The sequence below is a fragment of the Lynx rufus genome, unplaced genomic scaffold (assembly GCF_022079265.1).
Source record: "Lynx rufus isolate CCGP_SWC_20201006 ecotype Redwood Valley unplaced genomic scaffold, mLynRuf1.p SCAF_3, whole genome shotgun sequence".
Classification (NCBI taxonomy): Eukaryota; Metazoa; Chordata; class Mammalia; order Carnivora; family Felidae; genus Lynx; species Lynx rufus.
The window spans coordinates 126,875,387-126,899,772 of NW_025814845.1; the positions used below are offsets into that span (position 1 = coordinate 126,875,387).

The 24,386-nt window shown below is 44.2% G+C and overlaps 1 protein-coding gene across 1 annotated transcript in view; it reads left to right on the top strand.

Annotated features, from left to right (window-relative positions):
• FHIP1A (FHF complex subunit HOOK interacting protein 1A) overlaps positions 1 to 24,386 on the top strand; it is a 96,256-nt gene that overhangs the window by 55,802 nt on the left and 16,068 nt on the right. Inside the window, exons 5-7 of the mRNA XM_047090463.1 lie at positions 5,630 to 5,797; positions 6,970 to 7,049; positions 22,290 to 22,480. Coding sequence (XP_046946419.1) covers positions 5,630 to 5,797; positions 6,970 to 7,049; positions 22,290 to 22,480 — 439 coding nt within the window. The remainder of the gene's footprint in view (positions 1 to 5,629; positions 5,798 to 6,969; positions 7,050 to 22,289; positions 22,481 to 24,386) is intronic.

A 24,386-nucleotide genomic window follows, 5' to 3' on the forward strand; every position in this document is an offset into this window, starting at 1 on the left:
ATTCCTTCCTTCCTCAAATATTTTAGGAATAAGTAGTCAAACTTACTGATTTTGGATATCACCTCCATTTGCCTTTTCAGCCTGCCCGTGGCGGTGTCAGTGACTGGTGTGGCCTAGAGGTCTAGGAGCAGAAGGGAGGCTTGAGGGGCCAGGAGGGAGAGAGTCTGACTCATCAACTGCAGGCTCTCTGCAGACTTGGAATAACCGAACGTCATCTTTCCTGAATGTTTGGCTGAAACAGTGGGGCTGCTTGCTGAGAACCAGGGTATCTGTCTTCCTTTATGTACTTGAACGTTCTTTGTGCTCTGTGTCCTTGGAGGGTAGAAGATGTCTGTGAAGAGCCCACCCAGCTGCTGCCCTTGGCTGCACTTGGGTGGACATGCCTCCCGCCTGGCCGCTAGCTTGTCTGGCAGCAGCGAGCAAAGTTCTTAGCCTGTGTTTCCTGTGAAGGTCCCTTCATGCCTGTTCGGTGCGATCCAGCCTTATTGTTCCTCTCTTCCCTGCTGCTTTCAGTGGGCAGGGTTCAGCTGAGTCTCAGTTTCCTAACCCTCCAATTGGAGCTGCAGGGGCTGAAGACTTACACATGACCCGGGTGAGCCCCTGCTTAGCTAGTTTTTTCCTGTCTATGGAAGGAAAAGCCAGGGAAAGGTGGCTTCTAAGTTGGAGAGGATGCAACAGTCACCTGACCCCACTGCCTGCCACCTGCCTAAGCGACAGAAGGTAGAACCCATCTGTTTGTTCCAATGTGACTGGATCACAAAAAAACAATTAGCAGGTGGGAAATTTGTTTTTCGGGACATACACATAAACCTGCCATTATAGGGAGGATTCTGGTGCTAATTTAGATGCAAATGGAATTGCCCAACTAGAGCTGATTACAGAAAGGTCAGAATGTCTATATGCTCAATTTCACTCCTACGCTACGCGTTAAGTTAATGTGCTGCCGCAATGGCTGGGCTTGGTTCTGGCCTTCGCTTTTGAGAGAGTTTTGAATTACAGAAGTGGGATGTGACACATGGTGTCAACTCCTATCTTCCTTCCCACTCCCTTTTTTAAAAGGAAAACAAGTCCTATTTTGTCCTTTTCTGAGAGGCTTGAGATATTAATTTTAAAAATGCATGTCTGGGGCTCATGGCTAAGATAGAAAGGAGTAGATTGACTGTAAATTCAGTTGCTTCCTGGTCGGAGAACTAATCTGGACTATGCATGCACTTCTTCCAGACTCTGAACATGCTGGGTTGTAGCCTGGGGTGTAGGACTGGTGAGGAGCCTGAGCGGCTGAGGGGGAGGCAGAAAGGCCCGTGGGCTGGTGTGGTTATTGCAGTGCTACTGTGTCGCTTTTCAGATGTTTCTGACTCTAATGCACAGTCCAAAATTTATCTTAGGCATTTGTGTATGTTTGTCTATATTTTTTACTGAGTATGTAACAAGGCACATACATAAATATAATATATTACATTACATATAGTTTGAACAAAATAGGCACCCGAAAGTTTCACAAAATAGTTCCTACCAAGTGCAATGTACTCTAGTATTTTCTGTTTCAGTCTGGTCTAAACCATGAGTGAACTGATACACTGATTTCACTATCCACTTTTGGATTTCAGACTCTAGTTTAAAAACACTATTTTGAGGGACTGGTGAAGGCATTGGGCGTGAAGGGGACCCAGGTGAGAGCTAGTGGAGGGGGGAGAAGGTGGGTGAAGAAAGGGATTGATTTTAAAGGGTAGACCAGGGGCGCCTGGGTGGCGCAGTCGGTTAAGCGTCCGACTTCAGCCAGGTCACGATCTCGCGGTCCGTGAGTTCGAGCCCCGCGTCGGGCTCTGGGCTGATGGCTCGGAGCCTGGAGCCTGTTTCCGACTCTGTGTCTCCCTCTCTCTCTGCCCCTCCCCCGTTCATGCTCTGTCTCTCTCTGTCCCAAAAATAAATAAACGTTGAAAAAAAAAAATTTTAAAAAAAAATAAAAAAAAAAAAAAAAAAAAATAAAGGGTAGACCAAACTGGTCTTGACAGAGATGAAGTCAAGTCCCTGAGTCAGGGCTCAGGTTCCATTCTAGAACTGGGGCTGAAAAGTGAAGCACAGAAGGGTGCCTCAGCAGATACATTCTTTAGGTTCATGGTTGCATTTATCTTGTCAAGGATAATTATTTGTTTGTGGGAAGGAGTTTTCCTTAGGTTATTGCTGTCCTGATGCCTTAATTTTTTAAAATTTGTTTTTCTAAATAATTTTTTTAATGTTTATTTATTTATGAGACAGAGACAGAACATGAGCAGGGGAGGGGCAGAGAGAGAGAGAGAGAGAGAGAGAGAGAGAGAGAGAGAGAGAGGAAGACACAGATGGCAAAGCAGGCTCCAGGCTCTGAGCTGTCAGCACAGAGCCCAACACGGGGCTTAAATTCATGAACCGTGAGATCATGACCTGAGCCAAAGCTGGACGCTTAACCGACTGAGACACCCAGGTGCCCCTATGGTTCTGCCTTTAGTAAGAATTAACATTCCTAAGCTTTAGTATCCTTAAATTTTATTACTGTATATTATATGGTAGTAAGGTAGAACCTCATTTACTATTTCTACTAGTATTTGTACCCAGATTTGTAGCTACCTGCAATTCCTTACAGAACAAGAGAAATAAATACTGACAGTCATCTCACCGGTAAGGCAAAAGGTCTTACATACATCAAGAGCTGATCGTCCTTCGTAATTGGACCATGAAGAGGATGCTACTGTCCTGTTCTACTAATGTGTCCTCTTTGGGGCATCAGTGGCCGCTTTGGTTTTGCATTCTGCATGGCAGAGCTGCCTTCCCCTGGGGGTTCATCGTTAGCTTTCAAGTGATCACACTTAGGCTCTGGTCTCATCCTCGTTAAGGAGGTTGCCTATTTGGGGGATTAGAGGAAGATTCTGAAAAGTAAGATAATGGGGCAGGAAAAGATTTTCTGGGATAAAAGTCTTCTGAGGGCTCTGTGAATATGGAGGAGGGAAGAGACAGAGAAGGGAACCAGATTTTCTTGGCTTGGGTATTAGTTTAAGGTGAATGTGACCTCGATTTATAAAGAGGTTACAACTTGATGCTTAATAGAATTGGGTTTTTAATATTTATACCATGTTATGTAAATGCTGCCCCTCCAAGTGTTTTCTTAAATCCTCTTAGGTTATAAATGACAGCTTTGATTGCTAAGAAAAGAAAAAAAATAATAAAATCTTTCATTTATCCAGCCTAAGAGTAGTAAACAATAGATGCTTAATGCCCTGCTTTCATGTGAGCCCCCAAAGACTGAGACTTCTGTTCTAAAGGGTTTATTGCTGTGCTTTTGAGCTTATTAAGGTCATGTGTAACTTAAGGGGGGAAAAGCTGATGGTGCATTATTGGTGCAAAGGCAGCTCCTGGAATTGTGCAGGACATGTCAGCTCAGCAGTGCTCAGTAAGGAAGGCTGAAAATACAGTATTGCATAAATTGCATGCATGCATGGCCCGTTTGAAATGTCTGGTTGTGCATTTTTCTAGTGATCCAGATCATTAGGGAATTAGACTTCTGCCCAAGTGATTTTGAATTAAGTTTCTGCTAACGGACCCCGAGATTGTGGCAGTGGAATGGGGGTGAGCTAATGGAGCTCCACGTTTGGTGGTGGTATGAATCATTCCCCCATAAGTATACTTGGTGGCATCAGTTATTTCATAGGTTTTTATTAAAAATGTCCCCATTCTCTGGGGCCCTCAGAACACATTCAGAGAAGAGGGAAGAATTAAAAATTAAGCTCAACTCTGGCAAATGTAAATCACTAGGACCTTGGGGGCTGTTGTTTATTCAGGAAATGTTATATTCAGTACCTTCTATGTGCCCAACTCTGTACATTGCACTGGAGTAATAAAAAAGACATAGCATGTGTTCCAGGACAGTGTTAAGAGTGCTATGAGCTTGGGACTGGAGAACACCAAAAAAACACAAGGATAGAAGCAGTTTATTTCAGGACCAGGGACAGCCCATGAGAAGCACTCTTCTCAAGGTAATTTATTTGCCAAGCGGTTGAGGCTCATCTGTTTGTTTTGTTATATTTGGGCCACAGAGAGCCCTTTCAAGTTGGTCAGATGACACAGTGGTGTGTGGAATGTTTTGGGGGCTCAGAGCACTGGCGCTGAGCTGGAGGGGGATGGTGTTTGCACTCTGTTGCACACTGAGCTCATGCCACTCAGGGTTCTGCTGGGCCACTTGTCAACAGATCCTGAGAGGGTGAGTTCAAGTGTACTGTATAGGCATGCCTTGCTTGGAATAAGGAAAATAGACAAAACTTATTTGGCTTTATCTTATCCACTTGGACTCCTCTGTCTGGAATATAACTAAGGACCAAGAAAATATATGAAAACAGTTTAAGCCTTTATGTACAGATGCATCCACATGGGGCCTATCTATACTCAGATATCAGATTTGCTGATCTGGTTTCTAAACTGATTTTGAAGACAACATTACAAGGAGAAGAGTGTATTATAAAAGGAATGACCAACAACATCATAAAGTGACAGTTAATACTTTGGAAGAAAGGAAGAAAGAAATGAAAAACTGGAAAAGAGAAAGATGTAACCACTCAAAAAGCATCCCCATCTGTTTAGCGTCAGGTGCATTAGACTCATGGCAGGGGAGATTGCTGAGATTTCTAGGGGATAGAGCTGGAATCTGAAGTTTGGAAATGTTTCCCTCGTGATTTCCATGCACCCCAGTTTGGGTATTTCTGTTCTACAGTCAGTCAGACAATTGATGACCCCTGTTCATCAAGAGATGTTGTACTTTGCTTTTTAGGAAGACAAAGAAATCTATCCGAGTTCTTAAAATATTCCCTATCAAAATGCTTAAAATTAAAATTTGAATGCTTTAAGCACCAAATCCTCAGCACTTTGAAAAACTTGACTCTTGAGAGTTTTATATTCCCTGAAAGACAGACATTTTACTGCTTGGGATAATCACACCATGTAGAAAATACTAATTTGTATTATAAAAAAAAAAGTCGGTTACTTTATAAGTGGTAAATTCTTATAGCACTTTATAAATAACACTTTACGTATATTATTCAGTTATAAAAATTTGACTTGCAACTTTCCAGGAACATACCTGAACATCTGCATTACTTTGTATCTGTACCTCTTACATATATACATACATACACACACCCATCTTCCTGGACAGAAAATGTGTTCTTATGGTTCTAGCTCCTGGTACATAGCAAGTCTAATAAATATTTATTGGATGACTAATGATGAAACAGTTATATTGAGCTTTCTAATTAATCCTTTATTGACCATGTAGATACTTTACATTATCTCCCCCCTCCCTTTGTGGTTACACACTAAAATCTTTATGGTATTTGAACTGCATTTGATGATTAGAGTTGTCAGAACACTTGAATTGCTTTTTTATGTCCTTGCTTTTCCGTTACTGAATTAAAGGGCGGAAGCAGCATGTGGTATTGTGGGATGTGAATAGGTTATAGGCTTCAGATGAAGCTCTGAAGCGTGTTCTTGTGGTTGGCATGTCCTTGCCTTGATGGGGTCACTACGGTGAGGCCAGGGGCCTTTGGGGAAGCATGTATCACAGCATCGAGAGGATGCTCGCCTGTGCTCACTCTGTCGTTGGTCCCAGGTGACTGTGGAGGAGGTCATGACCACAACTGCATATCTGGACCTTTTCCTGCGTAGTATCTCCGAGCCAGCATTACTCGAGATCTTCCTCCGTTTTATCCTGTTGCACCAGCACGAGAATGTCCACATCCTAGATACTCTCACAAGCCGAATCAACACCCCATTTCGGGTAAGGTGAACCCCAGAGGAAGGGACTTTATAACTCAGAACAAATTTCAGGAGAGTTTGTTTTGGGGATTAATGATGAATATTTTTTCTCTAATCCCCCCTCCCCTGCTTTTTCTTATAGCTATTATTTTTATGACACCATTATGGATTTCATTGACCAGGTTTTAGGTCCGTCCTGTCTAGAACACAGACTAGGAATTACTCCCTGGTGCAAAAAATTACTTAAGTGCTCTGATGAAATGATGAAAGCTTACTCTCAAAAGGGTACAATGATTTTATAATTCATTTATAATAGTATCTTCCCTATTTGGCTGTTTACCTTTCCTTTTTGGAAATTAGAGATCAAAGGAATTCTTCGTTTTGAATGAACTTCTTAGAAAACTGTATTATCATACTCTCAGCACTACTGAAAATGGAACCAAGGAGAATGTTTGCCCCAAAGCCAAGAGACAAGCCCAAAGGAGCTGAGGCATGGGGCTAAACACTCTAGTTGGGGAGCTGGCCAGGGTACCTGCAATTTTCTGTTAGCCCTGTCTTGTAAATAACCAATGTCATATTTGAAAATAACTTGGGAAAATAAATGCCAAGCAGGAGATCGTGTGTGTGCGCGCATGCACTTGCGCGCGCGTGTGTGTGTGTGTGTGTGTATGTGTGTTGGGGAGTTGTAGGAGCACGTTTATGTGGATCTTTAAAAGTTGGAAATAAGAGCACAGGCATTTTGTAGGAGGGTCATTCTGCATTATGGCATCATTCTAGACATAGGCTTTCTTAAATGTTTATTTATTTTTGAGACAGAGAGAGACAGAGCATGAGCAGGGAAGGGGCAGAGAGAGAGGGAGACACAGAATGTGAAGCAGGCTCCAGGCTCTGAGCTGTCAGCACAGAGCCCGACACGGGGCTTGAACTCACGAACTGTGAGATCATGACCTGAGCCGAAGCCGGACGCTTAACTGACTAAGCCAACCAGGCGCCCCTAGACATAGGCTTTCTAATCAAATCCTGTAGGAGAACTAAAAGCCTTAACACACATTCTCTCGGGAAGCAGCATGTTTTTATCAAAGCTGCTAAAAAAAGAGGCCATTTTATTTTGTAATTCTGATTTATTTTCCATCTGTGGGGAGTAGAGCTATCCTTCCAATATCTGAAATAGAATGTGTGTTTTTTGCTTCCCAGCTCTGTGTGGTGTCCCTGGCATTGTTTAGAACTCTCATCGGTTTACATTGTGAAGATGTGATGTTACAGCTAGTTCTAAGGTGAGTTGCCCTCTTTTGTTCTCTTTAAAGAAAAACTCAATATGTACTATTGCTATTATATTTTTCTTTGGGTCATATAAGCCATGTAGGAGCCATGCTTCTAAGGGAAAAAATGATCAGGAATATCAATCTAATTTCTGTATCATTTCCCAAGGTTAATTTTAGTTTTCCTATTAAGAGTATTTACGGGGCTAAATACATTGTATTATAAATATGTTCCTGGAAATAACAGATAGGATGTTGGGAAATTTTCAGACTATGAAGGCTTTCCTGTTCTGCGGCTGAATGTCTTTCTCCTGAAGTACACTTTTAGAGGCCTGTGTTACTGGAAACAACTTTTCCAAATATGAAATGCTATTGATATATAATTTTTATGACTCTTGCTTTCCTAATGTTACACCTACGGCGTGCTCTCTCTGACCCATAAGTATGTTTCAATTCAATTCAGTAAATATTTAATGAGTACTTTCCGTGTACAGTTCAGAAGAGAGTAGGGCATGGGGTAGATGGATTGAAAAGGACTTCTAAACAAGGTGGAGCAGGTAGGACCTTCGGAGGGACAGGTGAGAAAGGTTTGGGGAATTGGCGAGTATTTGAAGACAGGTGTCAGGAGTCAAAGTGAACTGCTGTTAGGATGCTGTTAATGTGGTCATTTGGCAGGGGACTCAGGAACACCTAATCACGCCTTGGCCCAACTCTGCCTCTCCTGTGGGGGTCCCCAAGGGAAGCATCTGCTTTGTGAAGGGAGAGAGGGGAAGGTGGCTAGGCTTTGTGCTCCCACACTCCCCTCTCGGGGTATGGAAACAAAAAGGAACAAGTCAACCAGGGTCGTCTGGCACGCCTTCCTGCCTCCTCCTTCCTTTGATTCCTTTGAGGACGTTCTGACCCTTTGTGTGACCTCCTCCTTGGGAATAGCGGGAGAAGAAGCCTAGGACAGGGGAAGAGGAGGAGACTTGGACCACCTCTGGTCACCAGTGGGGTTTTGATACAACGTGAGTAGAATTACGAGAAGAGGACATTCCAAGTGGCTGCGTTAGCATTTCCAGCGTGGTTGCTGTGGACAAGTAAGGGGGTGGCGAAGTGGTCGGGGGACAAGAGGAGAGGCTTCACCCAGGAACAGGTTAGAAATGCAGATTCTTGGTCTTTTCCCAGATGTGCTGACTCAGGGGGTGGGTGGGGCCTGGCAAGCTGTGTTCTAACTAACTCTCCAGGGGATTCTGATGCATGGCTGATTTTGAGAACCAATGGTCACTGGTTTATCTGCAAATGGGAGCGATAAAAAAACCAAAACCAAAACCAGGCTGGAAGAGGTGGATGGTGGCATCATGGTGGAGGCCTCATAGAGTTATCATTTCGTGGGGAAGTAGATCACTTATTAATTTTCTTACTTTAAAAAGAGTTTTTGGACTTTCTAGAGGTTTAGATTAGGTCATCAGTCACTAATCTTAAGGCACTGGCAAAGAACAAATCTGATCACGAAGAGAGAGCCTGGGTAGAATATTTTGAGTAGAACATCCCATCCTAAAAGGATTGCTTCAGCCTCCCGTTAGGTGTCTGCTGACGTGACAGATGCATTAGCAAGGCCTGAACGGAATCCCTCAGAGCAACTTGTTAAAGCCTTTCTTACTGCCCCAAACCACACTTTGCTTCCCACCACGGTAAAACCTGATTATATTTAAGTGTCAAATTCCTAAAGGCTGCTTCGCTGGGGGCATGAAATGCAGCTGTCTTTTTCAGCCTCCCTGGAAGCCTGGCCCTGCTGGGGATGTGCAGAGCCTTTCCCCTCCGAGCCACCTCATCACATGTGGCCCAGCTGGGGACAACTCCTCCATCACCTTTGGTCTACGCGGGATGCGGTGTGGTGCTTGTTGTGCTAAACACTGCCCTCAGAGATCGTGTTAGCTGCTTTTGAGACCCAGTCACGTGCCACGTGAAGGGGGAGAAATTGGCTCATGGTTGAGATATTTCCATATCCAAGTCAGGGCCAATCGTTTCCCAGCAAAGTGCCTGAAGGGCACACGTCGAAGATTCTGAATAGGGTGATGGAAGCCAAATCCCACGTAACTACCTGGTCTTAGGCTCTCTGAGCCCAAACATTTTCCTTGTTTCTTTAATGAGGATGATGGCGATAATACAATAATGATAGTTGCCCTTTATGTAATACTTTCTTTTTCTTTTTTTTAAGAGAGAGAGAGAGAGTGTGAGAGGGGCAGCAGGTGGTGGGGGAGGGAGAGGGAGAGAGAGGGAGAGAAGGAGAGAGGGAAGCCCCCAAGTGGGCTTCATGCTCAGTGTGGAGCTTGGACGTGGGGCTTGATCCTATGACCCTGGGACCATGACCTGAGTGCAAATCAAGAGTCAGACGCTCAGTGGACTGAGCCACCCAGGCACCCCAATTTATTTCGAATTCTACCTCATTGCCTGGGGGAATCCATGAGCGAATGGAGAATATACACGGAAGTCAGGTATGCAGCAGACTCGTGGGAACCCTCAGCTTCCTGGTCTCTGCCCTCTGAACTGCCAGCCCCCCCCCCCACATTTTAAATTATATTTAATTGTCATAACATACACAGAACATAATATTTGCCATCGTAACCATACAGTTCAATGAATGGTATTAAATACATTCACATTGTGGTGCAGCCATTGCTGCCATCCAGCTCCAGAAATGTTTCCACCTTGCAACAGGAACACTGTGTCCCGCTAAACACGAATTCACCATGTCTCCCTCCTCCGGCCTCAGGAAGCCACTCTCCTACTTTCTGACTCTCTGAATTTGACTACTCTCTAGATACCTCCCTTAGGTGGAATCATACCCTTTTTTTGGTGCCTGAACTTTTTCACTTTTCATTTTGTCTTCATGTTGTTGCATGTGTCAGGATTTCCTTCCTTTTTAGGACTGAATAATACCCCACTGTTTATATATTCCACATTGTGTTTCTCCATATGTCTGGTGATGGACGTTTTGGGTTTTTTTGGCTGTTGTGAATAATGCTTCTAGGAGCATAGGAGTACAGATACCTCTCTTTAACACCCTGCTTTCAATTCTTGTGGGTGATATACCCAGAAGTGGGATGGCTGGATCACATGGTAACTCTATTTTAAGTTTTTTTTTTTTTTATATGAAGTTTATTGACAAATTGGTTTCCATACAACACCCAGTGCTCATCCCAAAAGGTGCCCTCCTCAATACCCATCACCCACCCGCCCCTCCCTCCCACCCCCCATCAACCCTCAGTTTGTTCTCAGTTTTTCACAGTCTCTTATGCTTTGGCTCTCTCCCACTCTAACGTCCTTTTTTTTTTTTTTTTTTTCCTTCCCCTCCCCCATGGGTTCCTGTTAAGTTTCTCAGGATCCACATAAGAGTGAAACCATATGGTATCTGTCTTTCTCTGTATGGCTTATTTCACTTAGCATCACACTCTCCAGTTCCATCCACGTTGCTACAAAAGGCCATATTTCATTTTTTCTCATTGCCACGTAGTATTCCATTGTGTATATAAACCACAATTTCTTTATCCATTCATCAGTTGATGGACATTTAGGCTCTTTCCATCATTTGGCTATTGTTGAGAGTGCTGCTATGAACATTGGGGTACAAGTGCCCCTATGCATCAGTACTCCTGTATCCCTTGGGTAGATTCCTAGCAGTGCTATTGCTGGGTCATAGGGTAGGTCTATTTTTAATTTTCTGAGGAACCTCCACACTGCTTTCCAGAGCGGCTGCACCAATTTGCATTCCCACCAACAGTGCAAGAGGGTTCCCGTTTCTCCACATCCTCGCCAGCATCTATAGTCTCCTGATTTGTTCATTTTGGCCACTCTGACTGGCGTGAGGTGATACCTGAGTGTGGTTTTGATTTGTATTTCCCTGATAGGGAGCGACGCTGAACATCTTTTCATGTGCCTGTTGGCCATCTGGATGTCTTCTTTAGAGAAGTGTCTATTCATGTTTTCTGCCCATTTCTTCACTGGGTTATTTGTTTTTTGTGTGTGGAGTTTGGTGAGCTCTTTATAGATTTTAGATACTAGCCCTTTGTCCGATATGTCATTTGCAAATATCTTTTCCCATTCCGTTGGTTGCCTTTTAGTTTTGTTGGTTGTTTCCTTTGCTGTGCAGAAGCTTTTTATCTTCATAAGGTCCCAGTAATTCACTTTTGCTTTTAATTCCCTTGCCTTTGGGGATGTGTCGAGTAAGAGATTGCTACGGCTGAGGTCAGAGAGGTCTTTTCCTGCTTTCTCCTCTAAGGTTCTGATGGTTTCCTGTCTCACATTTAGGTCCTTTATCCATTTTGAGTTTATTTTTGTAAATGGTGTGAGAAAGTGGTCTAGTTTCAACCTTCTGCATGTTGCTGTCCAGTTCTCCCAGCACCATTTGTTAAAGAGGCTGTCTTTTTTCCATTGGATGTTCTTTCCTGCTTTGTCAAAGATGAGTTGGCCATATGTTTGTGGGTCTAGTTCTGGGGTTTCTATTCTATTCCATTGGTCTGTGTGTCTGTTTTTGTGCCAATACCATGCTGTCTTGATGATGACAGCTTTGTAGTAGAGGCTGAAGTCTGGGATTGTGATGCCTCCTGCTTTGGTCTTCTTCTTCAAAATTCCTTTGGCTATTCGGGGCCTTTTGTGGTTCCATATGAATTTTAGGATTGCTTGTTCTAGTTTCGAGAAGAATGCTGGTGCAATTTTGATTGGGATTGCATTGAATGTGTAGATAGCTTTGGGTAGTATTGACATTTTGACAATATTTATTTTTCCAATCCATGAGCAGGGAATGTCTTTCCATTTCTTTAAATCTTCTTCAATTGCCTTCATAAGCTTTCTATAGTTTTCAGCATACAGATTCTTTACATCTTTGGTTAGATTTATTCCTAGGTATTTTATGCTTCTTGGTGCAATTGTGAATGGGATCAGTTTCTTTATTTGTCTTTCTGTTGCTTCATTGTTAGTGTATAAGAATGCAACTGATTTCTGTACATTGATTTTGTATCCTGCAACTTTGCTGAATTCATGTATCAGTTCTAGCAGACTTTTGGTGGAGTCTATCGGATTTTCCATGTATAATATCATGTCATCTGCAAAAAGCGAAAGCTTGACTTCATCTTTGCCAATTTTGATGCCTTTGATTTCCTTTTGTTGTCTGATTGCTGATGCTAGAACTTCCAGCACTATGTTAAACAACAACGGTGAGAGTGGGCATCCCTGTCGTGTTCCTGATCTCAGGGAAAAAGCTCTCAGTTTTTCCCCGTTGAGGATGATGTTAGCTGTGGGCTTTTCATAAATGGCTTTTATGATCTTTAAGTATGTTCCTTCTATCCCGACTTTCTCAAGGGTTTTTATTAAGAAAGGGTGCTGGATTTTGTCAAAGGCCTTTTCTGCATCGATTGACAGGATCATATGGTTCTTCTCTTTTTTTTTGTTAATGTGATGTATCACGTTGATTGATTTGCGAATGTTGAACCAGCCCTGCATCCCAGGAATGAATCCCACTTGATCATGGTGAATAATTCTTTTTATATGCTGTTGAATTCGATTTGCTAGTATCTTATTGAGAATTTTTGCATCCATATTCATCAGGGATATTGGCCTGTAGTTCTCTTTTTTTACTGGGTCTCTGTCTGGTTTAGGAATCAAAGTAATACTGGCTTCATAGAATGAGTCTGGAAGTTTTCCTTCCCTTTCTATTTCTTGGAATAGCTTGAGAAGGATAGGTATTATCTCTGCTTTAAACGTCTGGTAGAACTCCCCTGGGAAGCCATCTGGTCCTGGACTCTTATTTGTTGGGAGATTTTTTTTTAAAAAATTTTTTTTTTTCAACGTTTATTTATTTTTGGGACAGAGAGAGACAGAGCATGAACGGGGGAGGGGCAGAGAGAGAGGGAGACACAGAATCGGAAACAGGCTCCAGGCTCTGAGCCATCAGCCCAGAGTCCGACGCGGGGCTCGAACCCACGGACCGCGAGATCGTGACCTGGCTGAAGTCGGACGCTTAACCGACTGCACCACCCAGGCGCCCCTGTTGGGAGATTTTTGATAACCGATTCAATTTCTTCGCTGGTTATGGGTCTGTTCAAGCTTTCTATTTCCTCCTGATTGAGTTTTGGAAGAGTGTGGGTGTTTAGGAATTTGTCCATTTCTTCCAGGTTGTCCAATTTGTTGGCATATAATTTTTCATAGTATTCCCTGATAATTGTTTGTATCTCTGAGGGATTGGTTGTAATAATTCCATTTTCATTCATGATTTTATCTATTTGGGTCATCTCCCTTTTCTTTTTGAGAAGCCTGGCTAGAGGTTTGTCAATTTTGTTTATTTTTTCAAAAAACCAACTCTTGGTTTCGTTGATCTGCTCTACAGTTTTTTTAGATTCTATATTGTTTTTTTCTGCTCTGATCTTTATTATTTCTCTTCTTCTGCTGGGTTTAGGCTGCCTTTGCTGTTCTGCTTCTATTTCCTTTAGGTGTGCTGTTAGATTTTGTATTTGGGATTTTTCTTGTTTCTTGAGATAGGCCTGGATTGCAATGTATTTTCCTCTCAGGACTGCCTTCGCTGCGTCCCAAAGCGTTTGGATTGTTGTATTTTCATTTTCGTTTGTTTCCATATATTTTTTGATTTCTTCTCTAATTGCCTGGTTGACCCACTCATTCGTTAGTAGGGTGTTCTTTAACCTCCATGCTTTTGGAGGTTTTCCAGACTTTTTCCTGTGGTTGATTTCAAGCTTCATAGCATTGTGGTCTGAAAGTATGCATGGTATAATTTCAATTCTTGTAAACTTATGAAGGGCTGTTTTGTGACCCAGTATATGATCTATCTTGGAGAATGTTCCATGTGCACTCGAGAAGAAAGTATATTCTGTTGCTTTGGGATGCAGAGTTCTAAATATATCTGTCAAGTCCATCTGATCCAGTGTCTCATTCAGGGCCCTTGTTTCTTTATTGACCGTGTGTCTAGATGATCTATCCATTTCTGCAAGTGGGGTGTTAAAGTCCCCTGCAATTACCACATTCTTATCAATAAGGTTGCTTCTGTTTATGAGTAATTGTTTTATATATTTGGGGGCTCCGGTATTCGGCGCATAGACATTTATAATTGTTAGCTCTTCCTGATGGATAGACCCTGTAACTATTATATAATGTCCTTCATCTCTTTTTACAGCCTTTAATTTAAAGTCTAGTTTGTCTGATATAAGTATGGCTACTCCAGCTTTCTTCTGGCTTCCAGTAGCATGATAAATAGTTCTCCATCCCCTCACTCTGAATCTAAAGGTGTCCTCAGGTCTAAAATGAGTCTCTTGTAGACAGCAAATAGATGGGTCTTGTTTTTTTATCCATTCTGATACCCTATGTCTTTTGGTTGGCGCATTTAATCCATTTACATTCAGTGTTATTATAGAAAGATACGGGTTTAGAGTCATTGTGATGTCTGTATGTTTTATGCTTGTAGTGATGTCTCTGGTACTTTGTCTCACAGGGTCCCCCTTAGGATCTCTTGTAGGGCTGGTTTCGTGGTGACAAATTCCTTCAGTTTTTGTTTGTTTGGGAAGACCTTTATCTCTCCTTCTATTCTAAATGACAGACTTGCTGGATAAAGGATTCTCGGCTGCATATTTTTGCTGTCTAGCACCCTGAAAATCTCGTGCCAATTCTTTCTGGCCTGCCAAGTTTCAAAAGAGAGATCAGTCACGAGTCTTATAGGTCTCCCTTTATATGTGAGGGCACGTTTACCCCTTGCTGCTTTCAGAATTTTCTCTTTATCCTTGTATTTTGCCAGTTTCACTATGATATGTCGTGCAGAAGATCGATTCAAGTTACGTCTGAAGGGAGTTCTCTGTGCCTCTTGGATTTCAATGCCTTTTTCCTTCCCCAGTTCAGGGAAGTTCTCAGCTATTATTTCTTCAAGTACCCCTTCAGCACCTTTCCCTCTCTCTTCCTCCTCTGGGATACCAATTATGCGTATATTATTTCTTTTTAGTGTATCGCTTAGTTCTCTAATTTTCCCCTCATACTCCTGGATTTTTTTTATCTCTCTTTTTCTCAGCTTCCTCTTTTTCCATAACTTTATCTTCTAGTTCACCTATTCTCTCCTCTGCCTCTTCCATCCGAGCCGTGGTGGTTTGCATTTTGTTTTCCATTTCCTTTAAAGCGTTTTTCAGCTCCTCGTGACTGTTCCTTAGTCCCCTGATGTCTGTAGCAAGAGATTCTCTGCTGTCCTGTATGATGTTTTCCAGCCCAGCGATTAATTTTATGACTATTATTCTAAATTCACTTTCTGTTATATTATTTAAATCCTTTTTGATCAGCTCATTAGCTGTTGTTATTTCCTGGAGATTCTTCTGAGGGGAATTCTTCCGCTTGGTCATTTTGGATAGTCCCTGGTGTGGTGAGGGCCTGCAGGGCACTTCCCCTGTGCTGTGGTGTATAACTGGAGTTGGTGGGCGGGGCCGCAGTCCGACCTGATGTCTGCCCCCAGCCCACCGCTGTGGCCACAGTCAGACTGGTGTGTGCCTTCTCTTCCCCTCTCCTAGGGGCGGGATTCACTGTGGGGTGGCGTGGCCTGTCTGGGCTACTTGCACACTGCCAGGCTTGTGATGCTGGGGATCTGGCGTATTAGCTGGGGTGGGAAGGCAAGGTGCACGGCGGCAGGGGGGGCAGGCTTAGCTCGCTTCTCCTTAGGTGATCCACTTCAGGAGGGGCCCTGTGGCAGCCGGAGGGAGTCAGATCGCTGCCGGAGGTTTGGCTCCGCAGAAGCACAGAGTTGGGTGTTCGCGCGGAGCGAGCAATTTCCCTGGCCGGAACCGGTTCCCTTTGGGATTTTGGCTGGGGGATGGGCGGGGGAGATGGCGCTGGCGAGCGCCTTTGTTCCCCGCCAAACTGAGCTCTGCCGTCCGGGGGCTCCGCAGCTCACCCTCCCTTTGTCCTCCAGCCTTCCCGCTTTCCGAGCAGAGCTGTTAACTTATGACCTCCCAGACGCTAAGTCGCGCTTGCTGTCGGAACACAGTCCGTCAGGCCCCTCCGCTTTTGCAAGCCGGACTCGGGGGCTCTGCTTGGCCGGCGAGCCGCCCCTCCGCCCCGGCTCCCTCCCGCCAGTCCGTGGAGCGCGCACCGCCTCGCCGCCCTTCCTACCCTCTTCCGTGGGCCTCTCGTCTGCACTTGGGTCCGGTGACTCTGTTCTGCTAATCCTCTGGCGGTTTTCTGGGTTATTTAGGCAGGTGTAGGTGGAATCTAAGTGATCAGCAGGACGCGCGGTGAGCCCAGCGTCCTCCTACGCCGCCATCTTCCTATTTTAAGTTTTTTACTGTTTTGCATAATAGCTGCACCATTTTACATGCCCACCAACAGTGCACGAGGGCTCCAGTTTCTCCACATCCTTGCCAACACTTGTTATTTTCTGTTAAAGAAATGGTGTTTTTGTGATAATGCAAAAATGACAGACAGATTTCTAAAATTTTTTTTTTTTCAACGTTTATTTATTTTTGGGACAGAGAGAGACAGAGCATGAATGGGGGAGGGGCAGAGAGAGAGGGAGACACAGAATCGGAAACAGGCTCCAGGCTCTGAGCCATCAACCCAGAGCCCGACGCGGGGCTCGAACTCACGGACCGCGAGATCGTGACCTGGCTGAAGTCGGACGCCTAACCGACTGCGCCACCCAGGCGCCCCAACAGACAGATTTCAAGAACCAATCAGAACTCTTAGAAGTAAAAGCTGTAATTATTACAATGAAAAATCAGGGGTTTGGGTAAATAGCATGTGGGACACAGATTAAGAGAGAAAGAGAGAATTAGTGAACTAGGAGATAGAATGGAAGAAGTTACTACATTTGCAGCAGAAAGAGGTAAAGAGATTAAAATTATGAAAACAAGGCTGTGAATGACGGTGGTTAAATTGATAAAGTGTAACAGATCCCATTAGAAGGAGAGTGAACTGCTGACTTGACCTATTCTATTTTTGGAATTTCTAGCTCAAACAAAGATGTTTGGGAGGATCAAGTGTGGGGCTATCTGAAAAGTGTTTTTGAAACACTGTAACATACTACACAAATTGAAGGGAGGAGAATTTCCTGGAAAATACATCCTAAACTAATGAAAACGTTGTCTTTTCTGATTTAGAATCTGTACAAAAGCAAAGACAATGCAAAATCCTTATTCTTCTAGTCATTTAAACTTTATCTTCAGGGACATAAAACACAGATTTATAATCTGTCCTTTTTGTTATTGCCACTATAGTGGTTCGAACGCACATGATAAACGTGTGGGGCTGAGAGGCAGTAGAGCAGTCGAGATTATGTGAGTCCACCGAATTGAACTTATTTGTTATGTGATAAATAATAACTATATGTCCATTTTTGTTGCAATCCAAATACTACTAAATACTGATATTGCAAAGTGATAATCCATTCATAAGTGATATATTTCTTACGGTTAGCATAATAATCAGAAGCCGTAACTTGAAATAAGGTACCCCCAAAAGAGAGGCTATTTTAGTGAGCAGAAAACCAAGGAGAAACTGTCTGCCTGCATGGATGTGACATAGAATAGGCCAGAGGCAGGCAGGAAATGCTGATAAGCAGTGAGGTGACAGATCACCCCCGTATTCCTGGCACTTGCCAGTTTAGGCAAAATTTAATTGCTTACTACCCTGAATGCCGTTTCTGAATGTTCTGGTTGGGGCATTTTTTCCGGAAGTGCTGGTCTGTCATCAGGTTCTTGAATTGCGTTGCCTGTTGTGTTCAGTTAGAGGATGTTTTGCTTGGAGAGCAAAGTGTGTTGCTGTGTGTCCACTTCAGGAACATTTCCATCCTGCATGGGAGCTAGGTGTCTGGAGGAGAGCAGGGGGAAAAAAAAGGCAAGCCAGCCTAGGGGAAGATGGCTAGGAAAAGTACAGTCAGAATGTCTTTGGAAAACAATCTTTTTGAAATTTACTGATGTTGCTTTGTAGATTTTTGCCTCTTGGTGCGTTATTGAGGTTCTTGTCATCTCATAGAAACACCTTACCTACTTCATTGTACTGCTTTGTTTCGCTCGTGTTGTCAGTGTAGCAGTAGGCAATGTGTGCGCTTTGTTATTGATTGGCTGTCACTGAACTGTTTCAGACGCAACGATGCTTCACTTCAATGAGTGAGAGCCAGGGAGAGAGACAGTGGGCCAAGGGGTGCGAAGGGTTGGGGAAATAATGAAAAAAAGAGAGGACAATATGGACGATATCATTTTTTCCCCCTGCTTTGTCGTAGGACGGCTTTGAGTAATCTGGATCTCTAAAATCAGATATTTCTTAGTTTCTGATTATTTTTACTGCTTTTGAATTTAAATAAAAGCCTCCAGACAAAGTATGTGTAGTATAAATGAAAAGATGGTTTGAGGACAAATTCTGGAGTGATTTTTCTCTTATCGACAGCCACTTCATTTTGATATTGGACATTAGGGCAGCTTCTGACATTCATTCTCTTCCTAATCTTTCCCTGTAAGGGATGGGAAGACAGAGGGTCAACGCATGGTTTTCCCACTCTTCCCTCTGGGATGATCCTTCATTTCAGAGGTGCTGTGGAAGCGCTGTGAATATGAGGGAGGGGTTATTCATGTGAACTCACTCCCCATTTCCAATTTTTTTTTTAACTTTATTTTGAGAACGCACAGCGGAGAGGGGCAGAGAGAGAGGGAGAGAGAGAGAATCCCAAGCAGGCTCTGGGCTGTCAGCACAGAGCCCAAAGCAGAGCTCAGACTTATGTCCTGCGAGATCATGACCTGAGCTGAAATCGGGAGTCAGACACCTCACTGACTGAGCCACCCAGGCCCCCCCCCCTTTTCGATTTGATAAAACCTCTGCTTCAGCCTATAGGGAATCTGTTTATTAGATTTACTCGAAGAAAATTCTTAGTTTCTGCTGAAAATATGTGTTTGCAAAGTTGCAAATTCCCAATTACTCTTTATTCTAATATAATTTCCAGCTACCCACTGGTGATATTTGATAAATAGCTTTATTAGGTTTGATCCACTGTTCCATTTCTAAAAAATACTTCAAACAAAGAGCAGAAATCTATGTATATCAACTTAAATCATGAAATATGCTTGGTTGGAGCTGTAACCAGTCATCAAGTTCCTGCAGTGTATCAAAGCATTGAAGCAGTTTCTTTCTTAAATAATTAATGATCAAAATAAGGAGATAATAAATCCTATGTGATATGAGTTTCCCTAGGCCTCACCAGCCAGTGAGATGAGAACAGTCCATCTCAACAACCACACGATGTTTTCCTGGGTCTTCTGGCCTTTAGCTGTCAACTAAGACCTTGGCCTTAGGGAGGGGTCTTAACCCATGGTCACAAGCAAGTGTGTCCACCACCACAGTTGCCACAGCAGTGCCTGGTGTGGCCCCTTTGGTTGGTGCTGTCTCCCTCTGCCCCTGCCTGGTCCCCACCTGAGAGTGCAGAGGTGCTGAGGTGCTGGCCCAGCACTGCCTTCCCTTGTGCCCTCAGGGCCAGAGCTGTGCCCTGTGTAGACAAGTGGGAGAAAGCCTCTCTCCTCTGCATCATTGTCTGTCACCAAAGCATCTCTGCTCACAGAGATCCTTGTGAAAAGACCTCCTTCATTTTGCTACCTACAGCTTCTTTTTTAAAATGTTTGTTTATTTTTGAGAGAGACACACACAGAGAGAGAGAGAGAGAGACAGAGACAGAGGGAATACGAAGCAGGCTCCAGGCTCTGAGCTGTCAGCACAGAGCCTGACGCAGGGCTCGAACTCACAAACTGTGAGATGATGACCTGAGCCAAAGTCAGAAGCTTAACTGACTGAGCCACCCTGGTGCCTCAACCTACAACTCCTGTTTCTTCTCTGCTAGTGCTCGGATCAAGATCCCAGAGCTGGGCCAAGAATTAAAACAGACCTGTCACCTTGCCCATGTTGTCCTCCTCTCTTTCCTTTTTGTTTTTATGACCTTTGATATTCATACACTCGAATTTATGAAAGTCGATGCCACCACATCAGACCTGCGGGGAATGTCTGGATCTCGGTGATTCCAAGTTTAGGCTTCAGGAGTGTGTGGATTATATGCCCGTGGGTGTGGGGGAGAAGAGACTAGGAGCCTCTGGCAGAGTACTTGAAGAATGGTGTGGTGGTTCTTTTGGGAATGGGAGGGCTAAGTGGCAAACTTGTTTCACACTGTGAAAGTTATTAAGATTGTTCATGTAAAGCACCATGAAAAGAATTCAGTCTTTTTTCCTCCTTGACTCAGGCTCTTGCCGTTGGTCAGTCATTAATGTAAACGTACCTTCCTCATTTGGATCAACAGGAAGTGGGAGACACAGCTTAGTTGTTCTCAGGCCTCCAGACACACCCTGAAAGTTGTACTTCTATCTTTTTCACCGAATCCTTCATCATAGCTTGTTTTCTTCTGTACTGCCTCTTTCTCAAAAGCGAAAAACAGAAACAAAAACATTCTGGTTTATTGAAGATCATGGCTCAGGTCTTCGGGAATTGGCCCCTGTGTCCGAGTGACACTTGGCTCTGGAATGCTCCATCCCATTTTTTTCCGTCTTTGTTTAAAGGAACAGTATTGTCTCCCCACCCACCCCCCCCCCCCCCCCGTAAAGAGTGTCAGCCATTTAAACAAACTTTATTCCACCTGTGAAGCCCACGGATGTGCTCCCAGAGTGTCAGAACTGATTGCCCAGATTTTCTTATCTCTAGGTTCATAGTGATACTCAGGTATTTTTGATTACCCACGGAAAGCATTTTGTGTGCAGTGGGGCCTAGTGTTCCTTGGTGAGGCCTTGGCCACTGTGAAGTTGTGATTTATAATAAGAAATACATATTTGGTCTCTGTCCTGTGTCTGGCACAGACCTCCTAAAACCCTTGGAATTTCCTACATGCTGAGAGGAACAAAGATGTGTTTGTTATGTTGATAAGGCCACTCCAGGACCCAAATCTGGGGATGGAGGCTGGTTGCCAGGAGACCCAACCTTGTGATTAGATGGTTACTTACAACTCTTGGTCCTACTCCCCTGACCTCCCGGGTTAAATCAGTCACCAACAGCCAATGACTTAATCAACCGTGTCTCTGTAATAGAGCCTCCATAAAAATCCAAAAGGACCGGGTTCAGAAACCTTCCAGGTTGTTGAACACACAGAGATGTGGGGAGAACAATACCCTCGGAGAGAGCATGGAAGGTCTGCGCCCTTCCCCCACACCCTGCCCTATGCATCTCCACCATCTGACTGTACCCCAGTTATATCCTTTTGTAATAAACTGGTGATCCAGGAAGTAAAATGTTGTTCTGAGTTCGGTGAGCCACTGCAGTGTATTATTTGATATCCAAGGAGGTTGTTGGAACCTCCCATTTATAGCAGGTTGGTCAGAAGCACAGGTGATAACCTTGGCCTGCGATGGTCATCTGAAGTGTGTGTATGTGGGCAACAGTCATGTAGGACCAAACCCTTCACCTGTGGACCCTATCTCCAGGTAGATATGGCCAGAATTGAGTTGAATTGAAGGACACCCTGCTGGTGCCTAGAGCCTTGCTGGGCTTGTTGGTGTTGGGACACCCCTTCTCCCTGTCCCCAGCTCCCATGTTGGAACTGGTGACCAGAACACCTCTCGCCGCCATATTTTCTCAGGGTCAACCACGAGAGTACAAGAGGGGGTTTGCACTGTGGAGTGGGTCTTTGCCTTTTCGTGCGGCTGCGGTCATTCGGCATCCACTACGAGCCAGAGTTTCTGGGACTATGAAACCACACTGTCAAAGAAGGCCCCTGCTCTGGTAGCACGTTGTACTGAGTGTCCGAGTGTTCTGAGACGCTGAAATAATTGTGAGTCTAGGTACCCGTGCTTTAGGAGAGGGCGGTGAGTGTAGTGGAGGGCGGGAGTAGCTCTGTCTTGGAGCAGGAAGCCCCGGAAGCCTTCCCAGAGAGGGTGACACTGAAGCTGGACCTTGCAGGATGACAAGACATCGGTGAGGCAGGGAACGGGGAGCACATTCCTAGTGAGGGTTACCGTGGGTGCAGACATGGAGGCAGAGCGATAGCGGACCCGGTGAGAGAGGAGGCAGTTCGTGAAGGTTGCAGCGTGAGGGCCCTCTGCAAGGGGGTGGTTCTGCCAGAAGAAGGAAGCCCTCTGCAGGTTTTAGGCAAGCGAGTGAGCCCCGGGGCTGGTAGGGTGGCTGGCTCGAGAGTGGGGAGAGGATGCATCATGCGTCCACCTCAGGTCCCGATGGGAGTGGATGTGGCAGACACTGAATGCAGCCGTGTTGTCGTTACAGGTATCTGATCCCTTGCAACCACATGATGCTGAGTCAGAGGTGGGCCGTGAAGGAGAGAGACTGTTACTCTGTTTCTGCGGCCAAGCTGCTCGCCCTGACCCCCGTCTGCTGCTCCAGCGGGATCACCCTGACTCTTGGGAACCAGGAGAGGGACTATATTCTCTGGTCAAAGTGTACACATGATAGTTCAGGTAAAAGAAACTCGCCTAGTGAATAATCTTTAAGCAAAAAGGATGCCAGATGCCATTCCTCCTCTGGATATGTGTCTCTTTGGGTAGACAGGGAATAATGCAGTGAGCCCCATTTCATTTATGAATGACTCGGGGAGGGTCTTTTCTGCTTCATCTTATAAAATTTTTTTAAATGTTTATTTATTTTAGAGAGAGAGAGACAGACAGACAGAGCTGGGGGGGGGCAGAGAGAGAGAGACACAGAATCTGAAGCAGGCTCCATGCTCTGAGCTGTCAGCACAGAGCCCGATGTGGGGCTCGAACTCACGAACCACGAGGCCATAACCTGAGCCGAAGTTGGATGCTTAACCGACTGAGCCACCCAGGCACCACCCACCAGACCTTTATTTTGACCAGGCTTTAGTGGCATCCTCAGAGTACATATATGAAAATATGTGCCACCATGTCTTTTTAAACAAAATGGGGGTAGAGATGTGGAGATGGTTGTAGCTAAGATAGATTAGTCCTTATTCTAATTTCCTAAATGACCCTTTGTGCGTGCTTGCCTGCCAATAATATATCATCATAAAGCTTGAAATTTGTGATGTGGCAACAATATCTGAGTCATTTCGTTGACCTACTTAGGTTTTTTTTTTTTTAGTTTATTTATTTATTTTGATAGAGAAGAGAGTATTCACTCAGGTGGGGGAAGGGCAGAGAGAGAGAGAGGGAGAGAGAGAGAGAGAGAGAGAGAGAGAGAGAGAGAGAGAGAATCAATCCCAAGCAGGGTCCATGCTGACAGCACGGGGTGGGAGCCGAGGAGTGCGGGGAAAAGCTTGATCCCAGGAATCATGAGATCATCACCTCAGCCAAAATCAAGAGTCGCAGAGTCAGATGCTTCACTGACTGAGCCACCCAGGTAACTCCGAGGGTTTTATTTGTTTTTAAATAAATACTCTGGTTTTGTTTTGTTGTTGTTGTTGTTTGTTTTAATAGGAGTTATAGTACTCGTGCTATTTGCCAGTTACAGTTGATCTTGTCCAAGTAAAATTTATTTATTTATTGAGAGACATGGAGTGTGCAAGCAGCAGGGAGGGGCAGAGGGAGAGAGACTCGTAAGCAGGCTCCACCCTCAGCGTAGAGCCCCACGTGGGGCTCCATCCCAGGACCGTGGGATCATGACCTGAGCTGAAATCAAGAGTCAATGCTCAGTTGACTGTGAGTCACCCAGGCCCTGCACAGGTAAAATTTAAATGGTCACCTATATCAACCTTGGCCCCCTGGCAGGCAGTTGAAACAAGGGGGCATTTGTTCATCTTCGGTGGCCAGAAGGCTATTTCAGTTCAGGAACGTTCTGCCTTTCCTGTGACCGCTAGGAAAGAGTCCAACCCTGGCACTGACCCCGGTATTTCCAGTGTGTATTCTGATATCCCCCCAAACAATATCATCCTGTCTATCCAGGCACCATCCTGTTAGATAAAGTATATTTTCTCTAAGAGCTGGGCTACTTGACCAGGAAAATATCAGGGTGTTTGGTGTAGATGTAATTGTTACAAATTAAGGTGGTTTGTATTCTTGGTCTTTAAATAAAGATACAGTGATCATGGAAATTAATAATTTACTTGGCAGTACAAGTTATTTTAAATGTATTTTCCTATTAGGTAAACTATTCCAAATATCTTCTATTTTCCTACCAATAGTCATTTTTTAGAACATATTTGACAACTGATGTCTTTTTTTATTTACTAAGCAAGTTGTTTCAAGAATGATTCTGGGGCTGACCTTGCTGCATAATTCGAAATTTAAATTAAACAAGCGATTGTCGAATGCCTACAACTTGCCACATTCTTTCCCTGTATTCACATTTAATCCTTTGAAGAAAGTAGTATTTCCATTTTACACAGGAAGAAACATACTCAGAGGAGTT